The sequence below is a fragment of the Rhincodon typus genome, chromosome 35 (genome assembly GCF_021869965.1).
Source record: "Rhincodon typus isolate 14 chromosome 35, sRhiTyp1.1, whole genome shotgun sequence".
NCBI lineage: Eukaryota > Metazoa > Chordata > Chondrichthyes > Orectolobiformes > Rhincodontidae > Rhincodon > Rhincodon typus.
In genome coordinates, this window is record NC_063366.1 from 21,534,296 (window position 1) to 21,549,368 (window position 15,073).

At 42.4% G+C, this 15,073-nt stretch overlaps 1 protein-coding gene across 1 annotated transcript; it reads right to left on the reverse strand.

The window, feature by feature from the left end:
* Window positions 1–330: 330 nt before the first annotated feature.
* On the reverse strand, window positions 331–11,493 carry LOC125486979 (zinc-binding protein A33-like). The gene is made up of 6 exons (XM_048616680.1): window positions 11,083–11,493; window positions 10,888–10,983; window positions 10,564–10,797; window positions 8,960–8,982; window positions 8,747–8,862; window positions 331–890 (listed from the first exon to the last, which is right to left on the reverse strand). Exons 1-6 carry the CDS (start codon window positions 11,491–11,493, stop codon window positions 331–333), a joined length of 1,440 nt encoding a protein of 479 aa, XP_048472637.1.
* Window positions 11,494–15,073: the final 3,580 nt, after the last annotated feature.

The following is a 15,073-nucleotide window of genomic DNA, read 5'->3' on the forward strand; positions in this document are numbered from 1 at the left end:
TCCAATTCCCTGGGCTCAATTTTCACTGAGCAGGCACAAAACAGGTGTTATCAGATCATCTGCGTGTTTTACACAAAGCACAGCAGGAAAAGAATAAATTCTGAACTTTACAACCAAGATTTTCAAACTGCCTGATTCATTGTACAAAACCATTTTTGTGCTTTACTTGTCGCAACACTTGTTTTATTCACAGACTGATTGAGATCTCAGAAAGTATAATCTGGAAATTCAATGACACATGTAGTGACAATTTATTGTTAATGGTGGTTTCTAATCCATGACCACTAACTTTAACTCTACTCCCAGGCTAAGGTCTTTGGGAGGTCAGGATTATGTGACCCTGAAGACCCGCTCCTTTTCTGGATCAGGATCCCAACCGGAACAGATTCTCAGAAAATGGTTTTCATCCGAAGTTCTTAAGAAAGGATAAAGTTTCTCAGTGAATTTATTCCCAGTGAAGGTGTGGAGATGGGACTTGGTGTCCACGTTGTAAAATGAAACTGTCCCAGACTCATAACTGAGATAAATGCCTACCTTCCCAGGGATCTGACCAGCAGGGAGATGAGATCGAATTGTCAAGTTTACATAAAACTGACTCCCAAAACGCCGAATGGTCCAGAATCCATTCTCCGGGATCAGATTGATTCCTTTCTTTCTCTCCACAGACTCAGAAGCAACACCTAGAATCCAACCTCGATTCCCCGCCACCTCCACCTCCCAGTAATGCCTTCCCAATGTGAATCCCTCTGATCCCAGGGCACAGGGACAGTCTGTAAACCTCTTCTCGTTGTCAGGGAGACTCCTCTGGGTACGGGCCCATCTCAAACTCTTCAGATCCTTGGACACCTCAAGCTCTGGACTCATTGTTTCTGCATCTAGGATCACCAAGACTGGGGAGAAAGAAACAGAGAACTAGAGACTGTCACTGATGATCAGAGAGAGTGCATATGTGTGTAGTGTAGACGTGTGTGGGAGGGGTGGTGCAATATGTGTAGGGAGCGAATGTATGTGGGGCAAGTAATGTATATGTGAGGGTGTGTTTGTGTTCAGAGGGTGCTGTACCAATTGGATTCCTCCACCTGAACTATACTGGAACTGTCCAGGTGAAATCATCTACCTAGGTCTGTGGAAAGATTCTTTATCTAATTAACTGAGTGGGAAGAGAATTCTCATCAGGGAGAACCTGTAAGTTAAAAAGAATGGACAAGGCAACAACATAGGGCATTGATTAAGGTCATTAAGAGAGTGACCTGAAAGGGCAGAGTTGACAAACACAAAAATGTACCTGCAAATGAGGTCAGATTAGGAGTAAAATGGAAAAGAAGACAGTATTATAGACTCTTTATCTGACTGCACATATCATTTATAATGAGAGTTCGCCAAATCTAAAGAACTAATCATTGACTTCAGAAAGAAAGGAGAACACACCCCCATCTACATCAACGGAACTGACATTGAGAGTGTGAAGAGCATCAAGTTCCTCGGAGTGATGATAACAATCTGTCCTGGAATTCCCACGTAGATGCTACAGTCAAGAAGGCACAACAATGCCTCTTCTTCCTCAGGCAGCTCAGGAAATTTTGCATGTCCATAAGGTCCCTCTCCGACTTCTACAGATGCATCATTGAAAGCATACTGTCCAGGTGTATCCCGGCCTGGTATGGCAACCGCTCCGCCCAGGACTGTAAGAAACTACAGAAGGTGGTGTGCACAGCCCACACCATCACAAAAGCCAACCTTCCATCCAGGGACTTCATTTACACAGCTCCCTGCTGCGGAAAGGTGACCAACATCATCACAACCTGTCATGACCTCCTACAACCTCTTCTGTCAGGCAGAAGATACAGAAGCTTGAACATATGCACGAGCAGGTTCAGAAACAGCTTTTTCTGGCCGTTATCAGACTGATGAATGGACTCTCTAGCCTCAAATAATACTGATCTTATCAATGTTGATCTCACCTAGCACACACCCTGTGTAATGTAACCTGTATGCCTCTGCCTAAGTCTTTTTGACCTGTACATCACTTGCTTACTATGACATGCCTGTACCGCTCGTAAACAAAGCTTCTCACTGTATTTCGGTGTAGGTGAAAATCGATCAATCTATCAATCAATTGACATTAAAAACAATTAAATGAATATGATATGATAGTCATTTCACAGAAATGGTTACGTGTGATCATTTCTGGGAACTGATTATTCTCCATATATTTGAGATTTTGGTAGGATGGGAAGAAAGGAAAAGGAGGTAAGGTAGCTCTGTTAGTAAGGAATGTTTCAGTGCAGTAGTGAGTCATGACCTCTGTTCAGAGGATCAAATGTAGATGAATTTGTGTGGACATGAGAAATAGTAAAGGAACAAAAGTTTCTGGGTATGATTTACAGGACCGCTGAAAGTAGCTGCACCATCAGTAGAGCATAAACCTGGAGATCATGGGGATTGTAAAACAGGTAATAATTGAGGAAAATTTTATTCTTAATAATGATCAATTAAATGAAACTGACAAAGGTAACAAAGAACATGAGTCCTTGAGTAGATTCAGGACAGCTTCTTAGGAAACTATGTTCTTGAACAAACATTGAACAAGCTATGTTTCAAACTGCGCATTTAAACAGGATTAATCGATGACATGTCATGAAGGGTCCTGTCGATATGAATGTTCATAAAATGATTGACTTTCACATTCATTTTAAGCATGGGAAAATTGATTCTTAAACTTAAGTAATAGCAATTTCAAAGGTATAAGGACAAAGTTGGCTGAAGTGGAATGTACAGATAGGTTTGACACTAAGATAGCAAAGGACCAGACATCTAAGGAAATATTTCAAACCCATGAACCTGCCAGGACATGTTGAAAAGTTAAAATTATCACAGTCTTAGCAGACCATAGGACTGCTCTCTCATTAGCTAGAGACAACTGGTGGCAGTTTAACTTAGGGTTCACCACACCTTTGGAATGAGGAGCGGTTGAGAAGGAGGGACCTTCATAGTAACCTCAGCCAGCATACAAATTAACCTGCACTGTTGGCATCACTCTACGTTGCAAATAAGCCATCCAGCCAACTGAGCTAACCAACATGTTGGGAGTACATATAAAATACTAGGAGGAACATTGAAGAGGAGTAGAATAAAAGAAGAAAGTAGGTTATCCAAACACTGTAATAGCATTTGTAAGCCTCACCTCAGCTGAAGTACTGTGTTCATTTCTGGGCACCAATAACGTCCCAATGATGACAGCCTTCGGTGAAAAGGATAGACCAAGAAAGTAAGGTTGTTCTCCTTAACCAGTGAAGGTTAAGAGGAGATTTGTTTAAGGTTTCTAAAATCATGAAGGCTTTTGATGGAATAAATAAGGCGAAACTATTTCTGGGCTTAGAAGTGTTGCTAACCAGAAAACACTGATTGGGGGTGATTGGTAGAAAATCCACAAGTGATATGAGGAAATGTTTATATATTCTACACAGCGAGTTGCTGTGATCTGGGATACACTGCTTGAAAAGGGAGTGGGAATGGATTCAATAGGAACAGTCTGAAAGACAATTGAATTAAACCTTTGATGGGGAATGTTTATAGCTCTTTGAAGAAATAGCAGGGAAATGGAATTAATGGGATTGTGGACCAAAGAGTTAGCACAGGCCCAATAAGCCATCTGCACTACAATGAACTTTGTTTATAAAAGTAGACATTTTGTTAAGGATGCATGTTCATTTATCCACAAGTATTTTGATTTGAAATCCAAGACATTATCATCAAAATGAATAGAGCCATTGATAAGTTTCATTGATGTACACCCATGAATTCCTGAGCAAATCAATTTTTTATTATTTTAAAAATATAAAACTAGCCTGTAAGTAAGTGCCTGAACACATATAAAAGTAAGCTCAATTTTAAGGACATTATGAAACATGCACCAGGCTCATATTCTTACCATCTCCTCAGCGAAGAGCAGAAGAGAGTTGTACTAACTTGGCAGTGCGTCGGAACCAAGAGAAAAAATACATAGCGACACAGCTGGCATAGCGAATAGTAAGCAAATAGATGAAGTCGGAGTAGGAGAGAAAGTAAGGAAGTCCAAAATAGAATTAACCTGCATATATTTAAACGCACGTAGCATAGTAAATAAGGTTGGGGAGTTACAGATGAAGATTACAATGTGGAATTATGATGTTCTAGCTGTGACAGAGACCTAGCTCAAGGAAGGGCAAGACTGGGTGTTAAGTATTCCTGTGTATAAATTGTTCAGGAAAGTTAGAAAAGGAACAAAATATGGAGGTGTGACAGTATTGGTTAAGGGACGGCATTGCCATGATGGATAAAGAAGATGTCTCAGAAGATTCAAGGACTGTCATTTTGGCTGGAGATATAGAAAAGAAAAGGGTGCAATTGTCTTACTCTGTGTAGTCTGTAGACCACCAATTAGTGGAAAGGATGTGGAGAAACATATCGACAGGGAAGTTACAGAAAATGCCAACATTGTAGCATAAGTATATGGAGGACTTCAATTATCCAAATATAGACTGGGATACTGATAGTGTAAAGGGCATATCTTCCTAAATTGTGTTCGGGAGAGTCTATATCCTGTATGTGTCCAGTCCAACAAGGAAGAATGTTGGACCTGGCCATTGGAAATGAGGGGTGCCAAGTGGATCAAAAGAAGATGAAGAATATTTAGGAGACAGTAATCATTGTATCATAAGATTCGGGTTGATGTTGGAGAATGATAGGCAACAATCTGGAGTAAGAAAATAAATTGGTGGAGCTCTGACCTCAATAGGACTAGATCAGAGGTGAGCAAGATTGATTGGAATACGGGGTTAGTGGGAAGATCACTATGGGTCACCTTCAAGAGCTGCTGGTTTTTGGTACAGTCGAGGTATATTCCTTCCAATGGAAAGGTAGGACAAACAAATCCAGATTTTCCTGGCTGACAAAGGAGGTTGTAATTAACTTTAGAAAGAAAACCCCTGTGCTTCTAATAGGTGTAAGTCAGAAAATACCATGGAGGATCAACAGGAGAACTGGATGTAAAAGGTGGGGGGAGGTGATAAAGTAAATAACAGAAGGAGGAACAATGAGAAAAGACTAGCAGCTAGCATAAAGTGAAATCCCAAAGTCTTCCACAGGCATAGAAACAGAAAGGGAGTGGTTAAAGGAGGAATAGCCGATCAGAGACCAAAAAAGGGTTACATATGGATGCAGGGGCCATAGCTGATGTGTGAAATGAATACTTTGCATCTGTCTTCACAAAAGAGGATGATGCTACGTAGTCATGGTGACCGAGGAATAAACTCTGTCACTAGAAAGGACCAAAAATAATAAGCAAAATGTCTTGGGTATATTGTTGACACTTAAAGTTGACAGGGCACTGGGTCTGGATAAGATGCATCTGAGGATTTTGAAGGAAGTGAGGGTAGAAGGCGCTATCCATAATCTTTCCACATTCTCTGGACTATGGATAGGTGCCAGAAGTCTGGAGAACTGTAAACATTATGGCCTTGTTCAAATAAAGTTGTAAGAATAATCCCAACAGTTACAGACCAATCGGTTTAACTTCTAGAAACAATTATTCTGGACAGAAGCAGTAATTACGGGGGGGAAAGGTGGATTGATTAAGAAGACCTGTTAGCCACCTGTTAGCCAAGCTCAAGGGCTGAGGCTCCTGCAGCAATTCTGCCTGGATCCCTCTACCTGCCTTAGTCGTAGTCACACACTCCTGTTCCTGACCACTGACCGAATTCCAGGTAGTTAATTTAAGTGGTGTGACTGCCTCCTGAAACAGAGCTTCCAGGTATCTCTCTCCATTCCTGATGTGTCACAGTGTTTAAAGCTCACACTCCAGCTCCACAATTCTGAGCAACCAATATTTGCTACAGATGTGGTCACTGTGAACTGGTCCATCAGCTCCCACATTATACAGGTACAACACACAACATGGCCCTGCATCTCTATTTTGTTTTCTTAGTTCATAATTTGTCTTATTTAAAAGATTCCAACTGATGTATTGGCCTTTAATGTGTAAATATTTCTCCTATTTGGCTTCAATCTAAAAGTATAATAGATAGTCAAATTAGCAGCTATTACCAAGATGTGAACTTACAGTTTACCTGTGAAGTCACTCATTGCTTTGTACTGCGACCCTGATCCTGGACATCAATTTATCCTGTTAAAATGATCTAAAAAAACAAGCACAAAAACACCTCATCCCCTCTGCATCAAATCCTCATGCTGCTCCAAAATCCCCAAAATATACACTTTCTCAGGCTGTGCCTTACTCTGGATGTGATCTTCCTGACTATCCAAAGCTTACTGCTCAAATGTAACAAGACCTAAACAACATTACCTGCAATTTCCATTCACATCATGCATTTTAAGATCTCTGACAAGAAAGAACCAAAACATCTAACCTTGACATCCAATGCCATCATCACCTGTAAATTCTTCCCTATATCAATATCTTGGAAATTACCATTGCCCAGAAACTGAACTGGACTAGCCACATAAATACTGTGGTTACAAAAGGTGGTTAGAGGGATAGTGGTCTTGGAGTGAGAAATGAACCTTCTGACTCCCCAAAGCCAATCCATCATCTACAAGATACAGGTCAAGAGCGTAATGGAATACTGCCCACTTGTCTGGATGAGTGCAACTCCACCAACACACAAGAGGCTTGACACCATCAAGCCTGCTTATTCGGCATCATGTTGGCAAAGGATTCACTCAAGGGCAGTAGATACATCACAATGCAACTACATGCAATTTCCCCTCCAAGTCTCACACCATCCAGACTTGGAAATACATTGTTGTTCCTTCAGATTCACTGAGTTAAAATCCTGGAACACTCTTGCCTTAATGGCTTTGTAGATCATCTTCCTTCAACGCATGAACATCATCCTGAGCTTTCTGCCAGTTGACATTTAAATTCTCCACATTGCTACCTTTCTAACTTTCCTGTCCCATCCTCCTGCAGCATTCCAGTGAGGCTCAAAGTAAACTTGAGGAATAACAGTTCGTCTTTCGATTCGGTTCTTTACAGCCTTCTGGAATCAATGTTGAGCTGAACAATGTTGGTTTCGAATGTCTTTGATTTGAGCTTTTTTATTTCCATTCTGTTTTACTTTTCCCACCACCACTTCTTTTGGCTTTTATCATTTCATCTCTCCTGCCATCGGGCCTCTCAGAAACCTTTCCTTCAAGCTTTCTCACCCTGTTCTCGGCCAGGTCCTCTAATTTTTCATACGCTTTCAATTTCTTCAGATCTGATGATAGATCATTGACCTCAAATATTAATTCTGTTTGCCTCTCTACAAAAGCTGCCTGGCTTGTTGAACATTTCCAGCAATTTTTGTTTAGGTCAGATTTTCTACAGCTGCAATGTTTTACTCATGGAAATCTAATAACCTGGTTGTGATTGTAGTTATATTGCCAAGTTTCCCAGGCCCGAATCATGGAGTTGCCTCTGTTCTCACTCAAGCCTAACAGCATGCACTGGAGAATAGAGCCCAGGCACCTTTAACTTAGCCACAGTCATGATAATACATATGAACATTGGCTTTCTTCATTGAAGCAAACTAATTTCTTCAATGTTGAGTAGAAAATACTGATCAAGAATGTAATATTTCCATCTGGTCCATGGAAAGAAATAATATTTGATATATGGCCACATGAGGAGCTGGTTATTCAATCTGCTGCACGACAGTAAAAACTCCACCATATTACTCCCCAGATACATGAAAGATGTTTCCTCAGGCTCATTGAGAGGATAGACTTTGCTGACACTTTCAGGAAATGGGGGGATTGTGATCCAGTTCTAACTAACCATGTCCAGAGTGAGCACCAACTGACTCTACCTTCCCCCCGCCACACCACTCCTCCTCTCCCAACAGGCAGACAAAGCTTCATTCACAGGATCCCTGTTGTGGATATGAGGGTGACACACAAGCTGGAGATGTACCAGGAGGATGAGGATTGGAGAGAAGGAAAAGTTCAACATGCTAGTTGGGGTTTCCACTTGGTGAAGTTTGTAAAGTATGAATGGATTCTGCAAATATAAATTTACCTAAAATTTCCTGTGTTGTTGATATTTTGCAATCTGGCAGTTTCAGCTGACCAGTTGATGATGAGGTTTTTTGAGAAAGTCCATCAGGTACATGAACAAGTACTTAATTCCTTTCATTGATGTTTTTAGCCATGTTATTGTGGGATCATTATCCATTTGAAGGTAGAATATCAAAGGCACATCAAGTGAACTGGCATCAGCAGCTGCTGAGAACCACTCTGTGCCATTGCTACCAACCCAGGCACCCAGTGAGTGATGTGAACGGGAGGGGCATGTGATGAAGATCAGGTGGGAGCCCCTCTGACGTCCCTCTTTTCATTGCTGACATATGTTCCTGGGTTCAAACATGATTGGGGCCTCAAAAGGTGTAAACAACCTACCCAGTGATGTCGTTGTTCAATTGAGTTGCGGATCTCTGTGTGGCCATTAGCTCTCAGTCGGCAGGGTTCCCTTAGTCCATCATTTACTTGTGGCTTAGATGGCTTGATCCCAAAGACTCACACTGCCATGTCATGTCCCTGAATGACACTTCATGCAAAAAGGCTTCTCTATAAGTGTTGAAGCAGGACTCTCACTGGTTCTCTAAGCAACAGTCAAGACACCTCCATTAAGCACAGTCTCTATGATACTTGAATGCATTTAAGATTATAAAATATAAATCAGGATAGAAAAATATATGAGTTTTACCAGGGTTAATGACCTCCAGCATTTCGCTCCACACTGGGTATGGTAAAGGGCCTTGGAATTTTCCAACGGTCAGGGCACCATCTGCTAGTGATAGCGCATTAACATCATCACTAATCCTGTAAATATTAAACAGTTCATTATAAACTGACAATAAACATTTTTCTGAGTAATTTCACCAATTTGCACTGAGTGTCAGTAAAGTACATGTCCTACCTCCTCTTTTGAGATGCTTCCTCCTGAAATAAACAAAACACCAAACTTAGTTGACAGAAACTACCTGTCTATATCCAGAAAGCAGCAATTACACTCACATTGTTACAAGCTGCTGAGAATTACCAATTCTGATTGCTGCAGACATGGAATATAGAAAGGATGCTACACTAAGCATATTGAAACACATAACCAAATATTAATGAAGAGATACAAGAACTGAGAGGGTACAACTAAAAAACAGCAAATTCTATGATCCCAGCTGATGATGATACCAACCAAGTCAAACTCAAGAGAGAAACTCCTCTTGATAGTCTCTAACTTTGATTTCTTTTTAATTATGGAAGTCAGTTACTGAACATATTCACGAGAGTCAGATAGTATACATATATTAAACAAGTAAAAAAGAAATCAATATTACAGTCATTAAAAAGATTGGAAACATTTAATTACAAACATCAGAAAGGTATTCAAATTCACACTATTCCTGCTTTCCCAGTAATAACATCAAAACCTCAATGAATATTTACCACTATCACCAGATCAAAGGTTCTTGCTCAGGCTGGCACACCTCAAACAGGTTTTTCTATACACTCACTGGGATTTCTTTTTCTTCAGATAGTATCTTTCCTGAGACACCTAAAGTATCTGATAACTAAACTCACTATGACTTTAACTTCAGAGCAAACTTGAGATCCTGAAAGTATTGTTTCCATTCTTTGGTACACGATGTAACTGATTCCCTTCTGATGATTTCTGTCTCTGGGTGTCCTCGATCCCCGTCATTAGACTACAGAACAGCTTTTTCCTGATTTCTCAGAGTGCACTAAACTACTAACACTCATCCTTTCACTTCAAGATTTGTTAAATCCAGTTAAATGTCGATAAAATTAGATTTTTTCTTCTTTTTCACTCGTTTCTGGTCAATAGACTGGTCAATAGGAAATTGTGCCTTTTTTGTTACTTAGCTAACCAATTAGATTTTGTCCTAGAACACCCTGAGACTTCTTTTTTCTCCAGCACTGTAGTGCTCTCTGTTCGCCAATACTGCTATCCCTTCTCCTTCCTTTCTTTTCCTAACTTTTCTGAAAACTGGAACCAAGAAATTTTCATACCAAGTTTTGCCCTTCCTTGAGTCAGGTCTCTGTTATTGTCATGACATCAAAATTCCACATGGCAATTCCCCAGTCTTCTCTTCCATATTGAATACATTCACATATTTGCGCAGTAACTGAATTTATAAATAACTTTATTTTTTCATTACTCTCATTTCAGCTGCTAACATGCTATTGTCTATGTTAGTGCCAGCTACATCCCTCAAGTATTTCATGAACAATCGTCTTCTGTACTATTCTCCCTTGGTTCCCAAATCCTGCCAAGTTACTTCAATAGTTGACAGCACTAGCAAAACACCTTGCAAGGAATTCAGTCCCAGCTCTCTTCAAAATAACAAAAGCAACAGATGTGTTTCTGTGAAAGCAGGATAAGATCATGAAGGACAAAGGAGCAGATATTGACGTGGGAATGAAGGAGCATGGGAGGAGTCTCATGTGAATCGTGTTGTGACTGTTGCTTTCACTGAACTAAACTGAAATATAATCCCATACCTTCAGAAATATCACTCCGTCTTTTTGTTCCAACTGGCTTTCCAACTTTAAGAGTTTCTCCTGAATAGACTTTAAATTCTCTTGAATTTCACAAAGATTTTCCTTCATTGCTTTCAGAATCCTCTCCTCTTCTTCCCTGACATCTTGGAGTAAATGCTGCTCTTTTTCAGTGAGAAACTGATGCATTTTAATGAACTCGAATGTGATGTGGGCCTGCAGATTGCTCGCCTGTTTCTGTGAAATGAAAAGCGACAAATAATTATTCTTCAATAGAAGTAAAAAAAAGGTGATCAAATTTTGAAGCTGAGTTCAGGGAGATTTTACCTTAATTTGGGAAATCTTCTCTTTCTGCTGCCACTCCACTTCTAGAGCCGCCAATTTCTTCTCTGTGAGAGAACCTAAGGAAGATTTCATCTGATCCTGAGATTGGGAGAGAAAATCAGAAAATAAAACTGTTAAAACAGTTAGGTCATGAAAATGTGATGAAATAATCAGGAGATGAAATTTCTTTCGTTTTACCTTGCAGATTCTCACAGCTTCTTTAATCGGGATGAAGCGGTGCTCTCTGTGTTCCCACGAATCTACACAATTGATACAGATCAATTTCCTGTCAGTTTCATAAAACAGCTTCAGTTCTTCCTGATGTTCCTCACAGTGAAGTTTACTTCCCTGCTCTTGCTGATTCTGATTTAATTTTCGAACCTTCTCGGCCAGATTCGCTAAGGGCCCATTTACCCTGAGGTTTCTTTCCGTAATCTTCTGTCCACATTCCAGGCAGGCATTTATCTCCTGCTTTTCCCAACTCTGGGTGATACGGGAGCAGCAGAAGTTGTGTCCACACTCCAGTGAAACCGGTTCGGTGAAGAAATCAGCACAAAGAGGACAAATTGCTTCTGCGCTTAAACTCTGGACCTTCTGTCTGGAATCCATGTTCACACTCAGCACTTCCTAATTCAAACTCCTTTTATTTAGATGATATTGCCTCTGCGACCACCTTCAGTTCAGCAATTTCCCAATGAAATTTGGTGCTAGACTCGGGGAATTATTACTGTACATTAATCTCATCCACTGTTACATGGCAAGACCAAACCTGGAGTAGCAATCAAGAGTGAGATGAAGGTCCATGGAGGTGAAGGACCATGGTGTCATGGGAGTGGCTAGAAGGAAGAGGGGAAGAGGTAAAATTTTAACCCTATATGTGCCAGTAATCTTGCTGATCTCTTTCATATACTTCAACTCTCAGACTGTGAGCATCTCCACAGGAGTGGGTGTTGAAGATGTGCTTAACCAAGTGGGACACACAAATTGTACAGTGCACACTAATTTTACCTTTAATCCCACAATAATGTTCATTATCTCACTGGTCACTTTGGGAGAGACATGTGCCTCCCTCTCCCTCGCTGGACAATAAGTATAGCTCTGTAGAAGAAAAATAGAGGCCTTTGAAATGTGGAAACTGAGACATACATAACAAACTGGTAGTTTCTGGAATACTCTGGCAGTGTCCTGTGTATGTTCGACTTAATTTTCAAACGTTGGTCTTGTGATTGTATCAAGCAGTAATTCTTATTTATACAATGCTTTTAGTGCAGTAACATGTTCCAAAGTACACCACAAGATTTTTATCAAACTAAATTGGAAACTGAACAACATGAGGTGATAATGCTGCGAGTCACTGAAATCTTGGTTGATGTGTTTTAAAGGAGGAAAATGAGAGAGAGAGAGGGGGAGAGCTTTATGCAATAGGAAAGTTTTTTTTTGCACGACATTCAGAAGATTTGTGTCCAGAGCAGTTGGCAGCAGATGGGATATCAGTGTGAGAACATGATGCAGAATTAGATTCTTCATCTTAAACCAGGAATGAAAAGTGACCTGATAAAAATAACATCATTTCTTCCAAAGTTCCCACTTGTCATGAGACCACAACCAACTCCCGAATGCAGAACATAGGCTGCTCCCTCTAGGGGCAGTTCACTGAAACACATACACCTGTCTCCCCAGCCTGGGAATCTGACAGACATAGGCAGAGAATACACAAGTCATTCATCATACCGTGTCTCTGAACCGGGAACCGAAAGATCAGCCAGGAGCTCTGTGAAGCTGGGAACAGATGGAGGGACAGTGAATAAACAAATGGATGAGGGATAGTGGAGAGGGAGTTAGTGGGTAGAATGAATGGGCAATAGTGGAGAGAGAGTTAGTGTGTAGTGAACTGTGACCTGCTGGAAGCTGGGAAGCTGCTGCATGGAATGTTGTTCCACAGGAATAGGATCAAGGTCCGTTGCTGGATTTCAGACGGACTCCAGCTTGTAGTTCCCTCCTCCAATGTGTCGGGACAGGAGGGATCCTCCAATCACAGCCTTTCTGTTTCTATCTGATCCTCCAATCACAGCTTCACTCAATCCACCACTTCTCGAATCAGAGCTCACTCTCTCTGACTGATCATTAAATTACAAGCTCATACCATTCAATCACAGACTTGCTGTCTCCTGATGATCCACCAATCACAGCCTCACTCTAACCGGATGATCCTCAAATCACAGCCTCATGCTGTGGAGCTGATCCTGGGAAACTATCACAGAACTATACCGATTGCTGGTGCATGTTCTGCAATCTGAGATGGAGGCAGTTCACCATCCTACCTCAGTGGCCAACCTGGTGACAGCTTCTCTAAGTCATATGCTACTAGCTGCTTCCAAGGATCTACTGGGGACCTTTGTGGCATCTCACAACCCTCACTGCTTCAGCTAGTTTCCCTGTGAAATACAAAATGTCAGCATCAGTCTGCAGCCTGGGCAGTGGGCTTTGATAACATAGCTGGCTTCCCCCAGGTGCAGGGTGGTTACAGACTGTACACATGCTGCATCGAGAGTGCCATGTCATAACATAGCAGAGTTTACTAACAGAGAAAGGTTCCATTCTATCAATGTGCAAATTAAGTGTGATTATCAATACCACATCTACAAAGTCTGAACCAGGTAACTTGGAAGTTGTCATGATGCTGATGTCTTTGAGATACAGACCTTAAAGTGAGGTTATAAGTTAATCACAATGGTAGCTTTGAGAAGGAGGGAACCCAAGGTAACAGGGACAACAAGGTGCAGGGCTGGATGAACACAGCAGGCCAAGCAGCATCATAGGAGCAGAGAGGCTGACGTTTCGGGCCTAGACCCTTCATCAGAAAGGGGGAGGGGAAGGGGGTTTTGAAATAAATAGGGAGAGAGTGGGAGGCGGATAGAAGAGGGATAGAGGAGAGGATAGGTGGAGAGGAAACAAACAGGTCGAAGAGGCGGGGATGGGGCCAGGAAAGGTGAGTGTAGGTAGGGAGTTAGGAAGGGGATAGGTCAGTCCAGGGAGGACGGACAGGTCAAGGGGGCGGGATGAGGTTGGTCGGTAGGAGATGGAGGTGCGGCTTGAGGTGGGAGGAGGGGATAGGTGGGAGGAAGAACAGGTTAGGGAGGCAGGGACGAGCTGGACTGGTTTTGGGATGCGGTGGGGGGAGGGGAGATTTTGAAACTTGTGAAATCCACATTGATACCATTGGGCTGCAGGGTTCCCAAGCGGAATATGAGTTGCTGTTCCTGCAACCTTCGGGTGGCATCGTTGTGGCACTGCAGGAGGCCCAGGATGGACATGTCATCTGAGGAATGGGAGGGGGAGTTGAAATGGTTCGCGACTGGGAGGTGCAGTTGTTTGTTGCGAACCGAGCGTAAGTGTTCTGCAAAGCGGTCCCCGAGTCTCCGCTTGGTTTCCCCGATGTAGAGGAAGCCACACCGGGTACAGCGGATGCAGTATACCACATTGGCAGATGCGCAGGTGAACATCTGCTTGATGTGGAAAGTCTTCTTGGGGCCTGGGATGGGGGTGAGGGAGGAGGTATGGGGGCAGGTGTAGCACTTCCTGCGGTTGCAGGGAAAAGTGCCGGGTGTGGTGGAGCTGGAGGGGAGTGTGGAGCGGACAAGGGAGTCACGGAGAGAGTTGTCCCTCCGGAAAGCAGATAAAGGTGGGGAGGGAAAGATGTCTTTGGTGGTGGGGTCGGATTGCAGATGGCGGAAGTGTCGGAGGATGATGCGTTGGATCCGGAGGTTGGTGGGGTGGTACGTGAGGACGAGGGGGATTCTTTTTTGGTTCTTATTGCGTGGACGGGGTGTGAGGGATGAGGTGCGGGAGATGTGGGAGACACAGTTGAGGGCGTTCTCGACCACCGAGGAGGGGAAGTTACGGTCCTTGAAAAACGAGGACAACTGAGATGTACGGGAGTGGATTTTTCGGCTAAGCGGATGAGGGTGTCAGTGACACCCTCATCCACTTAGCCGAAACTCGTCCTCACACTCAACAACTTCTCTTTCAATTCCTCCCACTTCCTACAGACAAAGGGGGTAGCCATGGGTACCCGCATGGGCCCAAGCTACGCCTGCCTCTTTGTAGGTTACGTGGAACAATCCCTCTTCCGTACCTACACCGGCCCTAAACCCCACCTCTTCCTCCGTTACATTGATGACTGTATCGG

What these genes read in the sequence shown, in the direction of transcription:
- LOC125486979 (XM_048616680.1), bottom strand. Translation starts at nt 11,493, where the DNA reads ATGGATTCCAGACAGAAGGTCCAGAGTTTAAGCGCAGAAGCAATTTGT. An exon ending in AGAAGATTTCCCAAATTAAG is followed by an intron (nt 10,798 to 10,887) that starts GTAAAATCTCCC and finishes TTCATTTCACAG; the next exon opens with AAACAGGCGAGCAATCTGCA. An exon ending in GCTGGAGGTCATTAACCCTG is followed by an intron (nt 891 to 8,746) that starts GTAAAACTCATA and finishes CTTTCTCCCCAG; the next exon opens with TCTTGGTGATCCTAGATGCA.